The sequence below is a fragment of the Chelon labrosus genome, assembly GCF_963514085.1.
Source record: "Chelon labrosus genome assembly, chromosome: 23".
Taxonomy (NCBI): Eukaryota; Metazoa; Chordata; class Actinopteri; order Mugiliformes; family Mugilidae; genus Chelon; species Chelon labrosus.
The window spans coordinates 2094075-2113957 of NC_140356.1; the positions used below are offsets into that span (position 1 = coordinate 2094075).

Below are 19883 nucleotides of genomic sequence, written 5' to 3' on the forward strand. Positions count from 1 at the left end.
GTCAACTGATAACAGAGATTAGTTGAGCCACTTTGTTGTCATTCCATATATATATACTTATTCTAATTAGGTCTAACAATACAAAATCAAATTGGTCAACATTATTTTTACTACTTAGCATAAGATGCAATAAAATAGTTGTTATGAATCGGATTAGGATTATTACTGAGTGAGGACAGGAGGAAGAAGGAATTGTCAGCATATGCCTGGGAAGATGAAAGCAAGAGAATACTACTCCTCTTCCTGACTGATGAAGGGCGGCAGCTTTATCTCAAGAGATTGCAATATGTCACATAGGAGGAGAGGAACAAGAGATAGTACAGTAAGTATACATAGGTCTGTCACACTCCTCGCATGGAAACGCTGTCTGCTGTTACCCACTTTCCACGAGAGGAAAGGAGTGGACACATGTCCCACTGATCAAATCTGGAGAGAATTAGAGAGAAAACTGTGCACGCAGTGTATACTAAAGCATCGTGCGGAGCAACGGTAACTGCTGCACTGCTGCAAAAAGGTTAAGAGGGGCATGATCGCCTTTTAGCACTTATCAAGGTCCCTTTCTGCTTCGTGATAGCGCCTAAGTCAGCTGTCAGTGAGCACACCTCTGGCCTCTAATCAAGCTATGTGGATACACAAATATACAGTCATCTGCTATGAGGTGATGATTTATTTTGAATCCAGGGCTGCAGCCACTGTAGCACCACTGAGTCTCTCTTTTGACACACTGCTCACATGTGTCCAGCACCTGGCTCCGCATTTAGCCGCTCATTCAATATTAACATCGGGAAATGTCACAGAAGTACTTTTAGCCCGTTTCTCCTCAGCCCTTTCTCATCTGTCTGCCTTGTTCCCTTCCTTTCTCTGTAACTTTCGTGTCATTCGTGCTGCGTGACGGCAGCGAGGGCCGAGAAAGGAGCGCCACATGTCAGGAGATCAGACAAATGGATAGCAGTGTCAAATCTAACACGCTGATGCTGTTCGGGCTGTGCCAGTGCGGCGGTGGGGTGACCTCGGTGCTCCCTGCAAACACATGCGTGCACACGTGTCCCTTAAAGCACACTGGCAAAGTGACTAAATCAGTAAATATTTAATTGCTCTTCAGGGCTGAGGTTAGGACGGGTCCCAAATATGCTACAAGACGAATTAGCACGTATCCTTGTCAATCAATTCTGTGTTCGATGTGTCTATCAGTTTTGTGTCAGCAACACAATAGGTCTAAATGTCTACTACTGAGATGTACTGATTTACAATTGTGGATTTACTTTACGAAGTGCATTTGTTTAAGTTAATTGTAAAGCATGGCATGTATTGGAGCTCTCACAAGATTTAGCTGTATGGGCCCAAGTCACTGTTAAGTTTCACATTTAACAACAGTATAATTTGTTGATAACTACCTGAACATCCAAAAGCTGAAGGCTACATGAAAGTCACTGAGTCAGAAGAACCTTTCAGGCCTTAGGCCTTTATTAGTACGTTGCATTACTAGCTAGAGGTGCTACAGTGGGTGACTCTGATCTTATTTTAGGGTAGCTGATTTGAAAAGAATCATTTTGCTATGTAGGAATAAATAATGTTAATCCTTTTGGGAGGTTCAGCCATGTAATCCCAAAGAGATGTACATGACATCGTTTAGGCACCCCTGTAAAACTACATCTGGGCTCCATCAGGACAGGAGACATGCTGGTACAACAGAAGCAGGGTTTAGCCAGTGAAGGTGAAATAAAATATTTAGTGAAAACTGAGGAAGGAGAGAAAGGTCAAGTTCAGGGAGGGAGGGTTCACAAAGGTTTTCCATCCTGTCTTCATGCCAAGCTGGCCAGAACCTGCTGAAATGAAACCGGTATATAGTGCATACCAGGAGGGTTTCTGTTGTACCTCTGTTTTAGAAAGTAAAAGAATGAATGTGATTAAACTAGAAGATGAAAAAGGCACAGTTTTGTCGGAACTTTGATTTTGTGGAGGTGTGACTGAGCAGCTCAAAGCGGAAACAATATAATAACCCCAGAAAGCTAGCTAAGTAAGTAACCTAGTTAAGTACGCATACGAACCGTCATCCTTGGCATTTTTGGAACACCTAAAGAAGAAGTCACAAATAAATTGGGTCAGTGCTGATCAGTGGTCCCAAAAATGTGCTCCAAGGATGCCTGGAGGTAATTGAGTATATTTCATAGAGGCTCCAGAAACAAAAGCATCAACTATTTCAGTTTAATTTGAAATTATCCCACCAAAAGAACAGGCACTCATCTACGGTATTTGTAAAAGACACATTCGATGGTATAGATCTTATGGGATGTTTGTGAGGAAACCTTTAGTGAACACAAAACCTATGATGATTCACTTGGTAAGAAGGGACCAGGCTGCCCATGAGTGTTTCAGTGCTTCCTTTCATTGGCACCGCCCCCCTCTGATGACTATTGTTATAGGAATACACTTCTGTAAACGTGGAGCAAGTTCAGTTTACAGCAATTTCAAGTTTTTGTGTGTGTGTTTTTTAGTGAGTAAAGACGATGGACTACAGAACATTTGGAGTAACTGGGAAAGTAAATGTTAGTCACATAGAAGACCTCAGAGCCGTCCAGAAATGTCGTAGGTGGAGTTAGGTAGAAAGGGTTTAAAGAAGCATTGACCTCTTTCAGTCCGTTTTCATACACTTGCAACAAAACTGCGACTGTGGGAGTAGACACAGTGGGCACCAAAGGTTTACAATTATTTTTTTTTTGAACAAAATAAAAGACAGGGAGAAGAGAACGAGGAGGAACGAGGAGGAGTAGAGTCGGGGGTACAAGCACAAGCGCCATGGCAACACATAGAAAGAGGAAGAAAAGAGTTACCCATAAGTAGCCGCCGTTTCACCCGCTTGTCCACATCAGCTACTGACGTGGCATTGAACTCAGAGCTCTCAATTGCAGCCTCATCTTTCTCTAAAACACAAGTGACAAGGGGACAAACAGTGAGCAGCAGGTTAATGAGAAGCCCAAATGACCAGACCTTCAGCCCCTCTTGGCGTTTGAGCAAAAAACCAAAGCCAAGAAGCAAGAAGCGATGAAGAAGCGCCAAAATCCCTGTTAGAGTGTTAATCCCCAAACAAATGATAAATCCCCCAGGAGCAAATCAAAAGAACAAAACAAAATAAATGAAAATGATCAGTGTGTAGCTCACAAAAAAAAATAAAAATAAAATAAATGAAGCGGTAGGTGGGCAAATAGGTAGGGAAGGGGAGGGCAGGAGGTTCAGGATTGATAAATGAAAAGAGTTTTTAACAGTGATAGAGGTGTTTTGGGGTGTGTGGGGGGTGATCCTGATGTTGATGTTGCTGTTGTCGCCGATGGATGTTTCTGCCTTCCATATCAAACAGCCACACTTTGTCAGCAATGATTCCCTCGCGTTAGGATGGAGGAGGAGGAGGAAGACGAGAAAGAGGGGAGGATAATCGCCCAACATTTCAAGGCAGGCCGCCTTAAATGTGGGCACGGAGACAGGAGGAGGCAATGATGACAGGAAAGAGAAGACGGGGTGGTGGAGGAGAAGAACACGAGACGTCACGGAGCAGAGAGAGAGAGAGAGAGAGGTGCTCGAAGAACTGATTCAGAATAGGATGACTGAGGAGGGGTAAAGAAAACACAGAAGAGGAGGAGAGAGCGAAAGAGAGAGAAGGACAAAAAAAAAAAAAAAAAGACAGGATCAGTCCCATCATGGCCCACAATGGGAGAGATATATGAGGGTTGGAGGGTATCACACGCTGAGAAATGGGGTTTGAAGGAGGAGTGGAGGAAAGGCATGCGGGGAAATAAAAAAGCAGGAGGAGGAAGTCTGGGGGCAGCGCTGGTTGCCTGTTTGTCTATGGAACACATCACAACTGGCTTTAACAGTCAACGCTGGCAAAACCACATTCCCAAAAGCTGGGCAGCGGAGGCGGGAGGGAGGGGGAGCGGGGATGGAGGAAGGTGGCAGCGGTTGGAGATGGCTGTTAAAGTAGCATGCATGTGCTGCGCCGGGGATGGCGGGTTCGATGATGAGGCTGGGAGCGAGACGCAGCAGCCTTTCATCGGGCCTGAGTCATTAAGGCCTGAATGAGCATCGCTCTGTGAATGGACGCCACTTGCCGCAAAAGGGACAGGTCTTTGATGTACTCACTCAGCCTTATATAGGGTTGGGGGAGTGGATACGGGGGGGCAATTAACGTCCCCTCCGTTCCCCAGCCACGGCCCGCTACCATTTTCCCTCCCTCTCTCCTCTCAGGCGCATGATGGACAAAGTGGAGTACTCTCTGAAGCACACTCTGGGATGAATGGAGGCTTTCTGGTGCTGAGCGAGGTGAAATGCGGTCGTGTGAATGCGTGTGATTGTTGAATCAAGGGGCTCGCGCATACCAGCGTGCATGCTTTTGAGCATCTGCTTGCCTGAGTGTGTGAAAAAAAAAAAAAATCTGGCGATAGAGGGAGATAAAATGTTAGCGTCTGTGCGAGGGCTGGATGTGTGAGACAGGTTGAGAAGGGGTGGGAAGAGAGAAGTCCCGGGCCACTCACTGCTAAAGAGTCTATGGGACTAAGTGGCGGTCGGAGGCCCGCGGAGAGGGGAGTTGCTTTAGAGAGCCAGACCTATACAGGACAAGGAGGGGGAAGAGTTAAACCACTCTACGCTACTACAGCTGGGAGGAGAATGGTAAAAAAAACCAATGCACTTGAGGAAAACAGAAGGACCAGGGTCGCTAAAACAACAACAACAATAAAAAAAATGTACTTCAATTCAAAAGGGGGAAATGAAAGAAAAAAAAGAGAAAAGAAAAAAAAAAGAGGAAACTATACAAATGCAGTCTCCCATGCAGCTGGGCAAGCAGACAAACAACAGACGGACGGATTAGTGAAAGAGGCAATGACAGACGAATGGATGATGTGGCACTTGTGAGTGGATGCATGCAGCGGGAGCAGGTTACGAGAGCGAAGAAGGGTGAGCAGTGCAAGCCCCTGCCTCGCTATGAATGTGTGCGCAGCCAGCAAGGATGGGCGCTGACGGATGGAGACGAGGCAAAGGGAGTGTTTTCGGTGCCGGAAAGGGGTTTCCGCTTTGGTTGCTTTTTCGTTTGGGACTTGTGAGGAGGTGGAGAATGAGGGGGTGGTGATAAGAGTTGGAGGAGGTTAGGTTTGCTTTCGTGGGAGCTCTACCTAAGATCAGGCTGCAATTGAGATGTCCGTTTTTAACCGCAGAGTCTAACACAAGGCCCCGGATCCCGTCCCTCCCTCCCAACCTAGGGTCACTCTTTCCACTTGTGCACTGAGGAATAATCCTTACTTCCACCTGATTTGGTTTTAACATGGATGCTCAGACAAGACAGGCAATCAGGTGCTATCACCAGAAAGCAGGAGGAGGAGGTGGGAGGAGGAGGAGAAGGAGGAGGAAGAAGGAAAAGGGGGACAGCGCTATATAGACAAGGTATAAGGGTGGGTAGGGACTAAAGGCAGGCCCATAGAGCAGTTGGGACACTTGGACCAGACAGAGAGGCTCTTTCTCTCATCAAAATATAAAGAGAGAGAGAGAGAGAAAGAAAGAGAAAACACAAGACATTGGGAAAAGAGGGAGAAGAGGGTTCCCGCTCTCATTCTGCTTCCTCTTCGCAGCCTTCCTCGACGGAGCGTTCCACTTTTCTTCAAAGCAGCTGGAAAGAAAAAGGGTTAGTGGCAGTCAAAACCTGGCGCCGCCGCGAAGCAGCGTGGCAATCTGCTCCAGTGGTGAGGGTGAGAGACAGAGGAGGACAGAAAGACGGAGGTGTTTTTCCAGTGTTTGAACACAGCAGCGAGGACAGCACTTCAAAATGACATCAGACAATCCGTTGTCCGTGCGCGCGATCTGCAGCGTTGACACAGTCCCGAGGTATTTCCCCTTCCACAGAGGGGGAATAAGAAAGCCTTACGTGCCTTCAAGTCGGGTGGTTACAATCTCAGCACTTAGCTTTGTTTTCTTTGCTTTGAACCACATGGAAGAGTTTACTGTTTTTTTGTTAGTTTTTTTTTTCATTTGGCTCATTAAGGTTTACACCATCCAATTACAAATTAAGCAGAACTTGCAAACGAAAGTCACATGGCGTCCCAAGCAGTTCATTATTTGGGTATTAGATTTGTTGACCTGTCGTGCTGCCAGCCGATAAAGCCGTTTTCACACATGCAACGCAGCTCTGAGGATTTCTGGATATCACCTGGAGGAGCCGTATATCAGAACAGCTATTTCCCAATCAGTCGGACCGAACATTAACCCAACTCTTCCACAGACCCCTTAGTCTAGTCTGTAGTCCAATGCAATGGCCAGCTGAGCCCATGTGTGAATATAGCAGGTAATTATCTGGAGAATCCACAACGAGCGGGTGTGTGTCGTGCCCTGACTCTCTCACACTCCACCCAGGCACCACCTCTTACCCAAATCAAACAGAGAATCTCCAGTAGTGGGAAACCATCTGACACAGACAATCTCCTGTCGTCTGCTGTGAGCGTCAAAAGGCTTTTCCGGACTACCCCAGGACATTGTCCGCAGCGTATGTGTGAAAATGCTTTGAGCCTGGCAGCAGAGGAGTTGAGGCTAATTCTGATTCAAAGCTCTGAACTTTGGCGATTACTGCCTCTGGGATTTCTGCCTCAAAAGGAAGTGTTATGAACACCTTTTCTGGAGTTTGTATCACCTCCAAATATGTGAAAAAAAGCCAAATAAGACTGTGGCTTGGTCTTGGTACATTTTGTTATGTTTAACTTTTTCCAAATCTGAGGAATTGCTGGCTATCGGATATCAACCTCCTTTTCATAATACCAATAAATCCTGGATGTGGCAAGTTTTCTCTAACTGATTTGGATTTTATCCTCACTCCTGACAAAACACACAGCGAATCTCCTAGAAAATGACAGAGACCTTTCTCTTTTTAGCTCTATTTGTGTGACCTGAATTCAAAGGCCATCGCTTTCCTCCATCCGGATCTACCATTAAAATCGTCTACGTCCACATGACGATGCATTTGTTGCTCTTAACAAAGCTGGCAACTGCTAACTCCTCTTCAGCACATGCCACACATTTTTTTTTTAAGTGTGCACTATTTAATGATTTATTCTCTCAAATCAATAAATTACAGTGCAGACCAAATGAACAGACACAATTTGTTCACAAAGCCAAAATATTAAATATACAGTATAGCGTCCGCATACAAATCCAAACTCAAAATAGACTCAAGGGACGCTGCATGGCCGCACAACTTTGTTTATCTTGTACTGTATTACACAGTTTGTAACCACCAGTATAAGCTAGCCAACAAACAAAACGGTCTAAAACAACATCCAGTTTAGCATCAGATATCATGAGAAAGAGAAGATGAAGTTTCGTAATGACAGGTCACCTACTAGCTTTAGCTCCTGCTACTGCTACACCAACCGAAGGGTGTCATTTCAGAGAATAAAATCAAGCAGCACTCAGCAGGTGATTAGTTTGAGAGAGCAAACGACTAATTCTGGCACTCCATTTTTAAATTTGAGAGTGCAAAATACAAATGATTATTACAGTATTAACTGCCATGGACTCAGAGCCAACATAATCAAACTACAGCAGGTCACGGACACACGCTGCCGTGAACTGGCTATGAGAGCAAGGATGTGGAGATGAGAAATGGATTTCAGACTCCGTACACACATTTATTTATCAGGATGGAGGAGGAAAAAACAATTCACTTAACTCAAAACACCTTACTTATATTCTACTGGTGAGAAAAACAGCAAGAAACACTCCTGCTGACCTAGACTTTTGGCGAGGAAGAGGACAGGTCATTTGTACGTGTTGTTTGCCGGTTGCTGACTGTATTCACCTGGTCAACTGAGGTTTGAATGTCTGTGGAGGCTCTCAGTAATCCAGGTCATGGTATATCCAAAAAAAAAAAAAAAACTTGAGACAAGGACAATTGGACTTGTAGAGTTTTTTCGAAGACGTTACGCCACTCATCCAAGATCAACTATCCATTTACAACACAGTCTTAACATCTGTCCCTAAAACGTTTTGCCTCCATTTACAGCTTGAGACTGGTCGATAATTGATCATTAGAGTACCATTTAGCGGGGAAAGAAAACATGCAAGTTTCTGATGAGCAACACCCACAGATGTTTTAAACCCCAACAGACGTTTTAAACCCCAACCCACCAGTCTTGTAGAATAGAAGAAGCAACTTTGATGGGTGGCCAAATGTCTTCTACAAGTCCAGTTGCCCTTGTCTGAGCTTGCCTTTTGTCTATTTCGTCTTTTTCATAGTGGGACAAACGTCAGCCATTAATTTTCCACCAGTCAGCTTACAACCCTTACTAATGCACATTAGAGCCTGAATGTGATCTCTCCGCTAACTCACCACTTCCAAGTAGGGCTGCAACAACTCAAATAATATCATTGCCTTCGCTTAAAACCAAGACAACTCTGTCTGCACATACAGTAATAGGCTAGCTACTAGCAAAGGAGCTAGCTAGCTCACTGAGGCGAGTCTGAATGTTTCAAAATGTGTGTCCTCTTCAAATGTTCATGTACGGCTAAGGCGGCCGAATGGTGCGCAAGGTTCAGCTTACAAATGTTGCATGTGACAGTTTGGCGGGTTCCTGTTTAAAGTATGAAATGTTCCCAAACACTCTAAGCTAGTTCAAGTGGCTTTTGGAGAAACATTGTTTAGCGTGGCATTGCATGCCGTGGGATACACACAATGATGCTAACGACCCGTCGACTACTACTTTAGTCAATGACTAATGTAGTACTTGACTAGTCATTGCACCCCTACGTCCAAGTTCAACCCTACGTGCCCTCATTTTGTCGCTTCCTTTCTTCCAAATCATGAGTGCCACACAACTCTTGAAGGCCTTCTTTCGTACAGCAGACGTCACAGCTCCAGGTCATGTGTGTGCATAAGTCAGGAAGCCACTATGGCGGTCACTCACCGATGCAGGTCTTGCTGTCTGAGTGCAGGGCGTACTTCTGGTGGCAGCCACACACCGGCCCCGTGTCCGTGTCATCACACGTGTGCTGGCAGCCGCCGTTTCCATAGTTACACGTCACTGAGGGAAACACACGAGGTTAATTCGTAATCATGTTTTATAGAAAATGAGTAGCACGAGCCTTGGGAGATGAGTGTGTGAGAGAATATGATGGATGTACAGAAAGAAGTAACAGTTAAAAGTGTTGGGAAAAGAAAAGAACAGAAAAAGGACGAAGGAGATAACATGCAGAGACAGCTGTATAAAAAAAGAGAAAAATACGCTTTAAGAGAGGAAAGGAAGAGAGAAAGAGAGGGTGGATGGAAAATCATTTGACGGAACATTATTTATTTTACAAGAAGACTTGCTAAGATACATTTAATGTATAGTTCTTTGTTTTATAAGGTAGGAGGAACAAACTTTTGGAAAAAAAAAAATTAAAGCAGATCACATGTCCTTGTAGTTAGGGACAACCATATGTCATCGGTCCATTTCCTCTAAAAGAACACATGAAAGTTACATCTATTTTCTCACCTGATGCCTTGTTGACAGAACAAATGCTTAGGTTTTGCCTAGGCTTCGGCACCGAACCAACTTAGATTGTGGGTTAAAATTACTAGTCACTAAATAATACTCCAGGTCTGAGAAGATTGTTACAAGAATAATCATGTGGTTAAGGTTTGGCAGTGTTTACTATTGCGAGGAAAGAAACGAAATACCTCCGTGTTTTGCTGACCCTTCTGTCCACCCAGACCTCCTTTTTATGCAAACTTTGTTGGTCTATAGTAACATTTTTGAAGTAGTTATTAATGCATTTATGTATGGGTTTGCGTGTGTGTGTGGGCATAACCGTTTTAAAGGCTGCACGAGCAAATTTCGTTGTACTGTTTTCTCTGTGCAGAGTTAACATATGAAATCGTTTTTGGGAACTTGCTGCAATTTAAAGTTTTAGGTCATCCTAATTTGCCTAACATTCACATTTCTTCAAGAGAAGAAATCATGTGTGATTGCACATTGAGAATTCTTATTTTTTTGAAACTTTGTCAGTAGTTACTCTTGAACATGTGGCGAATCTAATACCAAATAAAAAAAGAAAATGAACGTAGATACTGCATGACATACAAAGCAAAATGATGAAGCGGAGCGTGAGGAAGGTTGGACATGGGAGATGAAAGAAGAAGAGAAAAAAGTGATGGAAGATAGAATATATGTGTGTGTGTTAGCGTCGTAGACATAATTTCTTTCATCACACGTTTACTACCGTCCTGTGCCGCTACGCTCAACAGGCCGGCCCTGCACTAAGTCCCTGGCTACTAATGAAATATTACCACATCAGGGGACACATTAGAGCCTTTCAGAAGCTTTCACAATCATTACACTCTGACCGTCTGGGAAGGGAACAAGATGTGTTGCCAAACAAAGTGTAACTAAAAGATTATTTTTCCTCCTCAAGAACAGCAGCCCTAAATTCCATGGCTCCAGGCACTCGGCACAAAGAGTGAGAAACAGCGATTGAACTGCAAAGCGGTATTTAGACACATGAATTCACTCTACTGAATCCTTCAGCACCTTCGGCTTGGCCTGAAACGCTTAACTGATTTTGGTATTAAATGTCCACCCTCATATTTTACCACTGAGGGCCTACTGGAATTTGTCCATCATTGCTATTACAGATGTTTATTACAGGAACAGTTTAGATCCTTCATCACACCAGTACATAACTGCTATAAAATCAAGTCCATAAAACAAAGTGTTAATACCTTGCTGCCATGTGAATGATAAAATAAAGTGACAAGTGAACTGACTGTAGATTAACAGATGACAAAAAGCATTTCAAGGATTTCCAGTCCCCTAACATCTGGGAGCTGCTGACATGAGGTTGACTAAAGCGTAATTGTTGCTGCGTGTGTTTCAGCGCGAGGGTCAGATGGGATACATACATGTACAGTCTTTCTGGTTCTTGGCCAATTCGAAGCCAGGACGGCACTCGCACGACACCCCGCCTTTGCCTGGAGCTTCTCTGCAGATGTGGGCGCAGCCGTGGTCCTTGTTCATGCAGTTCATCCCATCTGTGGGGCAAAGGGATACAGTGAATTTTAACAGCACTTTAGTTAGGACAACTTCTGTTGGATTGTACAGACAAGAACAATCATTATCTCCTTTTCACTGCTGGTGCAATGACATTCAAATGAAAACCTGTGAAAACCTCAACGTCAAATAAGCACCCCTCCCAACTGCACCACCAGATCACAATAGAAGTAAGGTTACCTTTCCTTTAGAACAGGTCTAGTTATTTTATTAAAAGTGACATTGGATGCCCATGTCCACAAGTTGAAATGTTTCTTTCATGACTGGATGGAATCTCTGTTACAGCCCTTTTTACAGTGAGCTTTTTTGCCCGGCTTCCCCTCCCTCCTGAGAATGAACTCCTGTAACCCCGACCTTATCCTCCGGGAGATATGGCCACACAGGACCCGGGCGAAGATGGGTAGAGTGGCTCTCAGAAGCTACATCAGTCCATACGGTTGACCTATAAAAGCTCAAGTCACAAGATGCTAAATTGGTTAGCCTACTGTTCCAGGGTAGTGCACATGGCAAGCAGGAAACTACAGCTACACACCAGTCGGTTAACATACATACTAACATACAGACACACTGAAAGTGTCGTTTAGCCAAATAACAGCAGTATGTTTAACATGGCCTTAGCATGCTAACTTAGTCCCATGGTTAGCTCCACTCTCCACCGCATAGCAACCAAAACATTAGCCCCGCTAGTCTGTTGTGTATGGAACACAAGCGCAAGTTTTTGCTTGTGAGCCTTAAACTGGACACAGATCAGTTTACTTGCGGACAAATGTGGCTTTGCTTCGCTAGTGTCGTTGCTACCTGTGTACACGGAAGGAGGAGGCTGTCTGAAGCCATGTAGGAACCATCGACTGACAGGGCAGAACGTGCTAGTTACGTCACAAATTAGTCAACTTTGAAACGGCTCGCTGAAGGACACATTTTCACTCTCAGACCACTCACAACAAACTGACTGCATGGCTTTTTATCAGCTTTTCTGAGCTGGTAGACATGCCACATTACCTACTAAATGTAGATAAAGTTAAAAAAGTGAGATTTTCATCCTATGTCATCTTTAAACATACTATTTTTTAAATTTTATTTATCTTATTTACACAAAGTCACGTCATTTCTGTTTCCACGTGGTTACGCATTCAGAATTCTCAGCACTCTCTAACGTGGGTGAGTTCTGCCTAAACCCCAACCCCTCAAAGCCATAAATCTTGTAGCTGATACAGTTTCTTTATCACTATTTACTGAAATGTTTCTGAGTCACAATGTATGACTGCAATGGTTAGTACAGTCTGTACTTTCAACATAGCCCTAAGGTGAGCTTAACCCACAACACACACACACAACATCATAAAGGAAAAAGTAGGCAGTTTCCCTTGCCCTGGGATTTGTTCCTGATTAAGCATCACACTCTTTTATTTTCTTGGCCTGCTGGGACAACAACAGAGGTACTAAAAAGAACATTTTGAACAGGTGAATGGCATGAGCCTAGCATCAGTTGGTCAGTCGGTACACCACCATACAGCATACAGATTTATGACACTTTCACAGACAATCATGGTCCTCAGAACACAAAGCCTACTGAGCAAAATCGCGATGTTTCATAATGTGTGCATGTATTCATATTTTATTATCAATATAATATGTATTGATAAGAAAAGGCCACAATAACATAACATAATTAACAAATTAAAGATTTGCTTTATGAAACCCACCTCATACCCAAGAGTGATTTTATTGTGAAGAGACTTGTAACTGAGGACCTATGGTTTCTCTGTTGTATGTGAAAGTGAGACAATCCTCAGGCTGAGCTAAACTGCCAAGGGTCACTGTTTTCTTTTCCTAATTGCTAGAAGCCATTTTTATGCTCTCTGACATCCCACTTGTCACACTCTTCACACACACCAACTGAGCCCTGCATATTAATTTATGACCCTACTTAGCCTATGATCGGCGGCTTCTTCTTCCGGGATTGTCTGATGTGGTCTCCGTCTATTCCCGATGATTTACAGAGCGCACTGTGGCAATAATATGTGAAATAAGCCAGTGTTTAAATCTTGTTCAGCAAGGAGAGGAGCTGGGGGAGGAAGCGAAGAGACGGAATATGGAGGGCCAGTGCTCTCCAGAGAGCCGGGTAGGGAGGATGAAGCCAGCCAAAGATATCACTGAGCTCTGAGAAGAACTGGGAAAGTTGGTTTGGGAGTGTGCTGATGTCTTCTCATCATGCCACAATCAAATGTCTTCACTCTAAATTGTGAGATGTATGTAAGAGAAAGTAAGAAGTTTTGTTTTTTCATAACCATCTGTCCATTTACTCACTTTTTCCTGACTTCTCAGCAGTCTTTATTCTTCTGAAATGGGAGTATCAGGCAAGAAACAATGACAGACGGGGGCTGTCTCCTCAAGGACCGACAAATGGAGTACACTACGTCAAAATAAACTCCCTTAAACGGACACTCCTGTCAGAATGACTTCATTATTTAGTTTCTCATTCCATCGTCTTCCGATTTGTTTGGCAGAACATCCCATTGACTAGTGTGCCAGATCCTCTAGTGAAGATGAAGGGTGAAAACACAGATAGAGATGTCAAATACAAAACAGTCCACAATAGACTCATTTTTATAAATCCACTGCTTGGACAATGGACAATTCGTGAATGGCTATTGTTGCTAATAGAGAGGATATCTGTCAGTTTGCAGTGACTCTGAAACTCACTGATAGACTAGCAAGCAACAAAGTTCAAAAGACTCACTTGCGCTCAAGGATGAATGGATTAAAATGGTCAAAGTCAAAGCTCAGTGTCACATCACAAAACACATATTTGCCCATGATTATAAAAACACTTCACACCAATGATCTAGTGATGCCATTTTATATACAAAAGGTCAAAATACCTCTTCAAGGCAACATTTAAAAGTTCTGCAAAATTGCTGCGTATATTATATGAGTCTCAAGAGACTGCAGTAAACTTCAACTTCACTGGTTGGAGGAGGCATACGACCACGAGACAATAATTCTAGTTGCTCCTGTGTTCAGACAGACTTCAGCTATGTGTGAAAAAACATAACCAACCCAGCGATGCAATGGGAGAGGCAACTCAGAAGTCTCTGGCAAACTACTACAAGGTCAGAGGGCCAAAAGCTGAATCAGACTCAACTCACGCTGCAGTACAACACAACAACATCCATCAATGTGTACTTGAGCCAATCACTTCAAGCAAATGCACATTCTTCATGAATTCTATAACTGTTATGATTGCTATTACTTTTACTGCTGCTACTGTTACTACTGTTTACCCTGAGTAGAAAGGACTGACAAATAGTCGTCTCATAGTGTATTAAAAGTCAAAGTTAATGTGTTAATGACATGTTAATGGAAATCACTTTTAACACTGCTAGTTTTTTAACACGCAATTGACAAATGCACATTCTGGTATTACAGCCCAAACTGTAGTTTAGGAAATTGGTCAAAGCAGCATGAATTGCTGTGAAAAGCAAGCAGATTATGAAGTGAGGTCGTAGTAAATAAGTTTATCCTGCGGAGGGCAGTAATACACTCTGTAACGCCAAATCATATCCAAAGCAGAAGAAGAAGAAAACAAGCAGAATCAAATCCAAGATTTGAAATTGACGCAGAAGCTACGACAACAGCGCAGAACAGATGCAGGCCTTACGCAGACCATAGCACTGTAGCTGACAGAAATGTAACTACGTGCTGCAGCGACGCAGACCACAGGAGCTGTGATTGGTCCACTTGGCAGTAGTATGTTTCCACTTTAGTATTTCCGTCTGCTATTCCATCTCCGCAATTTTCGAATTGATTGTTTTGGATCAGTGAAGACGGAACACATGGAGGAACCTTTCCTGAGGAGCTTTGGAGGAGCTTCGGAGATACAAACATTTATAAGACTAGTCTTTGGCGAATTTTGGTAAAAGTTTCAGTCGCCATTGTTGAAAGTGAAGAGGGAAGTGGAAAGTGAAGCAGGAAGTAGAAACAAAAGTTAACCCGAACTAGCAAAAAAGACACAGTGCCGACTAGTGTTTGGGTGGTGTTTTTACAGACCAAGCCAGACTGACTAGCCCACAAGTATAAATGGCTTACACCAGTGTTGGCTATGTGGGTAGATTACAGCGTCTAAGTCCCACAGTACTCTAAATGAGCCCCAAGAAACACTTGAAAAGTAGGCCTTCCAAGTACATGTTAAAAGATCGCAATCAAATATTTTAATCTATTGAGAGCCCCGCTTCAAACCAATGAATCTATTAGTCTGACTTCACTTGAAGTTATTCCATGTCTCAGTGATACCTGAAGCAACACACCCCCTCCTACACAAACCCCCCCCCCCCCCCCTTTTTTTTAACATATGGCTGATTTTGGTTTCAGCACCCACTAAGAGGTTGTTTTTTGTTTGTTTTTTTCTATTTCTTTGCTGGGTTACAGCACACATCCGCCATGTGCACACTCTTTACAGTGTTGACAGGCTTACTATGTGGAGTCAACAAGATTTGTGTGTGTGTAAGATTGAGACGCTAGTGTTTTCTCATAAAAGTTGCCAATACTGCTGGAGATTGTTAATAGTTCAATTCAATTCAGTTTCATTTACAAAGCGTCAATGACAAAAGTGTCTCAAGACACTTTACAGCACCGGGTCTGAAACCCCCAGGGCAAGCATGAAGGCAATGTTGGCAAGGCAAAAACTTCCTTTTGACAGGAAGAAACCTTGAGCAGAACCCAGCTCATATGGAGAACCCATCTGCTTGAGGCCAGCCAGGTAGAGTACTATTTTTAGTAACAAACTTAACCAAAGACACAGTCATGGCTGAAACAGATCAGCCTATTTGACAGATGTGAATTCCGTAGTGAGTACCACATATCTGAAGTCTGAACAATGTAATGTGATTCCCAAATATCAGTTATAACCTAGCTTGACACAATATCAGATTAGAGATTAAATTGACTGCAATTCATTTGCGTCTTAAATCCTCAGGATTTGCCTTAATGTGGAACTGTGGAACTCACTGCACTCCATTTAACACACCCCTTACTCGGTCCCCATAGCGAATAATGTCCCTTCACAGCACCCAAGAGTGCTTCAAGCACTTCATTATGGTGCCATTCCCCCTAGAGAGCCCCTTTTACAAACAAAAAGTTCTTTCTTAAACGCTGCCATTGTAGCTGTCCACCCCAAACAGAACCTTTCTATCAAAGTCCAAAATCAAAGGAGCCCAACTTTAAAGGAAGTTGTGAATTTACATAATTAACAAAGGATAAATCCAGCAAACACCGCCAACATTATATAAGTCATTCAGTTAACGTATAGGCAGGTACTGATGCTATGCCAAATCTGGACCTCGTACAACCCATAAAATTAGCAAAGCAATGAAGCTGTCAGTTAAAAAAAAACTTTGAACAGTTGCCAAAGCATGCACTGGCACTGTTTGAAAACTAAACTCATAAGAAAGCAGTGTTTCTACAATCAATTTGAACCTGGGAGAACTCAAATAAGCTGAGGCAGAGGGAGAAGGCGGATATAGGCCCGCCACTCAGCACAATCGAGCCTTAAAACAGCAAACAGAGCTACAGGCGCAAAACCATGGCCTCTCGGGGTGTGCGATTAGACGAGGCGGCAAACCCGAATCTACAGCTCACTGACACAATCACTTGGCCAGCCAGAATAACCCATAAAGGTCAGTGGGTATTTCAGCCAGATGCTATGTCTGACCTGCTGATACACAGACAGAAACAGGTAGACACCACACAGGGACGGGCAAATTAAGAAAATAATTGTGTTGCCTATAGACAATACGAACTAATTCCACCCATTCCTATTTTACACTTCGACACTTTGTTTGCTCACATATTATAACATCTCTATTTTCACAAAGTCGTAGAATAAATGATGATTAAATGAATCTTCTTATGTAAAAATCCATGTAGCATGCCTTACCTTGTGAGGCAGCTATGTTGTCACAAGCTTTGTGAGATCTTATGACAGTCTATCCTGCCAAGCTTGAAGCTGTGCTTGTGGTTCATCCACAGTGTTGCAGACCAGTCAGCGCTCTCTGAGGAACTACTGGCAGTTATGAGTGTGTTTTGGGTGTAGCAACAGCCCCTCCTAAAGTTCCGTCCATGTAGAAAACTATTAGCTCCATCGCTTTGTTGGTGTCAGTTAGTTGCTAGTAGACATTCAAGGGTATGGTTACCCAAGAAACTATGTATGAGAAACAAGTAGAACGTAAAAAGTATTGCTAGTGTATGGAAAGAGATAACTCTTTTTGCTCCATCACCCAGTACTTCCAAGTTTTATGTAATGTTTACAGTTTGTCTGCGTCTTGTGTATTTGTTTCCTGTCTGTAACGTCTGTGTGTAACACCTAGGACCATGCTGGAAATAAGTATGTTACTTTTGCATGTCATCCTTTGGATTACTGTTTTTACTGTCTTTGATCCAAATAAATAAATCAAATCAAATATAAGCATGGTGAATTTTGTGGTAAGAGCACACCACAAGTCGTAGATGGTGTTCAATATCATATGTCATTCAGCTGATCCTGTTGGTCATTGCCTCAAGCATGTGCCTCATCGACTGCAACCACTTCGCATTACTGAAGGTTTTTTCACCTAACATCGCTACAACTCGCAGAATTTCATTAAAAATCCATGGTTGTCACATCACTGCTAGTCTCCTGTGTACACACAAATACACTCCTTACAAATACAACGAGAATCATCTACTGGCATACTCACTACACTGACAGCTTTCAAAGGTCCTCAGATGGTGGATTGCTGTGTTTAGCCTGTGATATGATGGCAGTGGTTTTGTGTCACAAACATTGTGTCAGGTTAGATAATTCTAGCTTTACAGGCCTTTAAAATTGACCACACACCATGTGTGTTTCAAAGGGTTTGGGCGAAATCTGTTTGTTTCAAATGGTCCGTCATTACCATAGTAACGAGGATATTGGATCTAGCGACAAGTAGAAGCCGCCTGCACAGTTCATGAACATGGATACTAAACACAATGCTGTTGAGACATGGTATTCTATGGGAAAATGTATGTACGATTAAACAAAGTATCAACAACTAAATCAAATTTATAGTAAACAGTTGGCTAGCTAGTGTTTATAAAGTTAAGCTAGTTCGTGTTAAAACTTTGCGGGGGGAGGGAGATATGCTTTTTAGGAAAAACAACGCAAGCACAACGCTGTTTGAGACTGCAAAAATATTACCTTAGGCCCTGGCTGGCCCACCATTACAATATATGGGAAACCCTGATATCATATCACCCATCCTGGATGATAGTTAAAGTAGACCGTTTTCACAGCAGATATTGTGACTCACAGGAAACACACACAGGTGCAAATATTATTGCCCCTGGCTAAAGCGATTACAGACATTATTACTAAGATGGATACTGTGTCTAAATTTATTTTCTCAAATGAACTGAAGTGGATGAGTGGAATGACCGTATGAATGAATGAATGGAAAAAAATAATAAAAACATTTTTTTTTCTAGACAATAATTAGGTATCCACATGCTCCTTTACAGTAAAATACCATCTATGCCACTTTTGATTGCAGTTAGCAGTGAAAAGGTAAAGAAAAGGTTAACGTTTCCTCTTTCCAGCTCGGTGAGCAGCTTTGTTTAGATTAAGGAGGTCAGCAGGTTTACAACTACTGAAGCTCCTCATTGGGAGCCCCAGCAGGTCCAGATAAAACACTGAGACACGTCTTCACGTCCCAGTAAGAGCCCCCAGGATAGAGTCTGCCTCTCACACAGTCTCTCCTCTGTCTCTTTTATTATCCTCTGTCTGTCTTTCTCCTCCACTCTCCCTTCCCTCTTTATCCACCTCTCCACACATCTCACTCTCTTAGGAGCCCTGATTCCAAATGAGGTCCAAGCATATCATAGCTGTGTTATTACAACCTGGCTCTCGCAGCGTTACACCCCAAAGCCCCCAAAAGTCTGGCTGGCAAAGTATAACAGGAGATAGAAAAGAAAAGGAGGAATGAAGTGAAAGACAGATAAAGAGAGGGAGCAGAGCTGAAGAAAGAGGGGAGGAATTCGGAAAACAAAGGTAGACAGAAAGAGGGGAAAAAGATGGAGGCAGAGTAGGATAATTTAGAGCCTCACAGTTGCTCTCCTCCGTTTCCTCTGAGGCTGGTGAGGAATGAGGTGATGCTGAACGCTAATCTCACAACCTGATCTCCTCACCAGGGACGAAGAGAGATTTCACAGCTCCATTCAACTGTGGAGAAAATGTGACGTTTACTTTTGAGGACATTTCAAATGTCACTAATGTGAAACATCTACACCAATAAGTGAAAGTCCCGTGATACCGATAACGCACAACTTTTAAAAATAGTCTGCATGTTGTCTTTAGCCACTGAGACCTCTTCAGTAAATGGACTGAAAGATGCAAAAGAAAAAGAATGATTTGAGTTGGGAGAGTTGTTAGCTGTGGTATTATTGCTTATTTACATTCAAAAGCTTCAGCTTTGTAGCGCAGTTTTACTGCTTTTTATGCAACACATACATTTCATGTATGATAACGTCAGTATTAGCATCATTGTGTGTAATTTGCCGTTGTTAAACATCTCTAACTTGTAGCCATACCTAATTGAATACCACAGCAATTTAGCATTGCATTCCTATAACAGACCAAACATGGACGGTTGAGTGCGTGTCAGTGTTGCCCTTGTCCATTCTTGTTAAGTCATTTAGTATCCCGTGTTAAACACCGCTGAATAAAGAGCAGTAAATTGAGATTTCGTTATTGTCATACTTGACCTAATGGTCATTTGGGCATCTATTAAATTATGGGATTATTAGCTA

At 43.0% G+C, this 19883-nt stretch overlaps 2 protein-coding genes across 3 annotated transcripts in view; both read right to left on the minus strand.

The window, feature by feature from the left end:
• mpped1 (metallophosphoesterase domain containing 1) overlaps positions 1–19883 on the minus strand; it is a gene marked incomplete at its 5' end in the record, with an annotated part of 203890 nt that overhangs the window by 132186 nt on the left and 51821 nt on the right. The window lies entirely within an intron of this gene.
• Positions 1–19883, minus strand: part of scube1 (signal peptide, CUB domain, EGF-like 1) — a 114431-nt gene that overhangs the window by 41266 nt on the left and 53282 nt on the right. Inside the window, exons 5-7 of one of the 2 annotated variants that reach the window (XM_084572989.1) lie at positions 10913–11041; positions 8937–9053; positions 2832–2921 (exon numbers count right to left, since the gene is read on the minus strand). In XM_084572989.1, the coding sequence (XP_084429115.1) occupies positions 2832–2921; positions 8937–9053; positions 10913–11041 (336 nt within the window). The remainder of the gene's footprint in view (positions 1–2831; positions 2922–8936; positions 9054–10912; positions 11042–19883) is intronic. The other variant, XM_084572988.1, reaches the window with a different exon arrangement.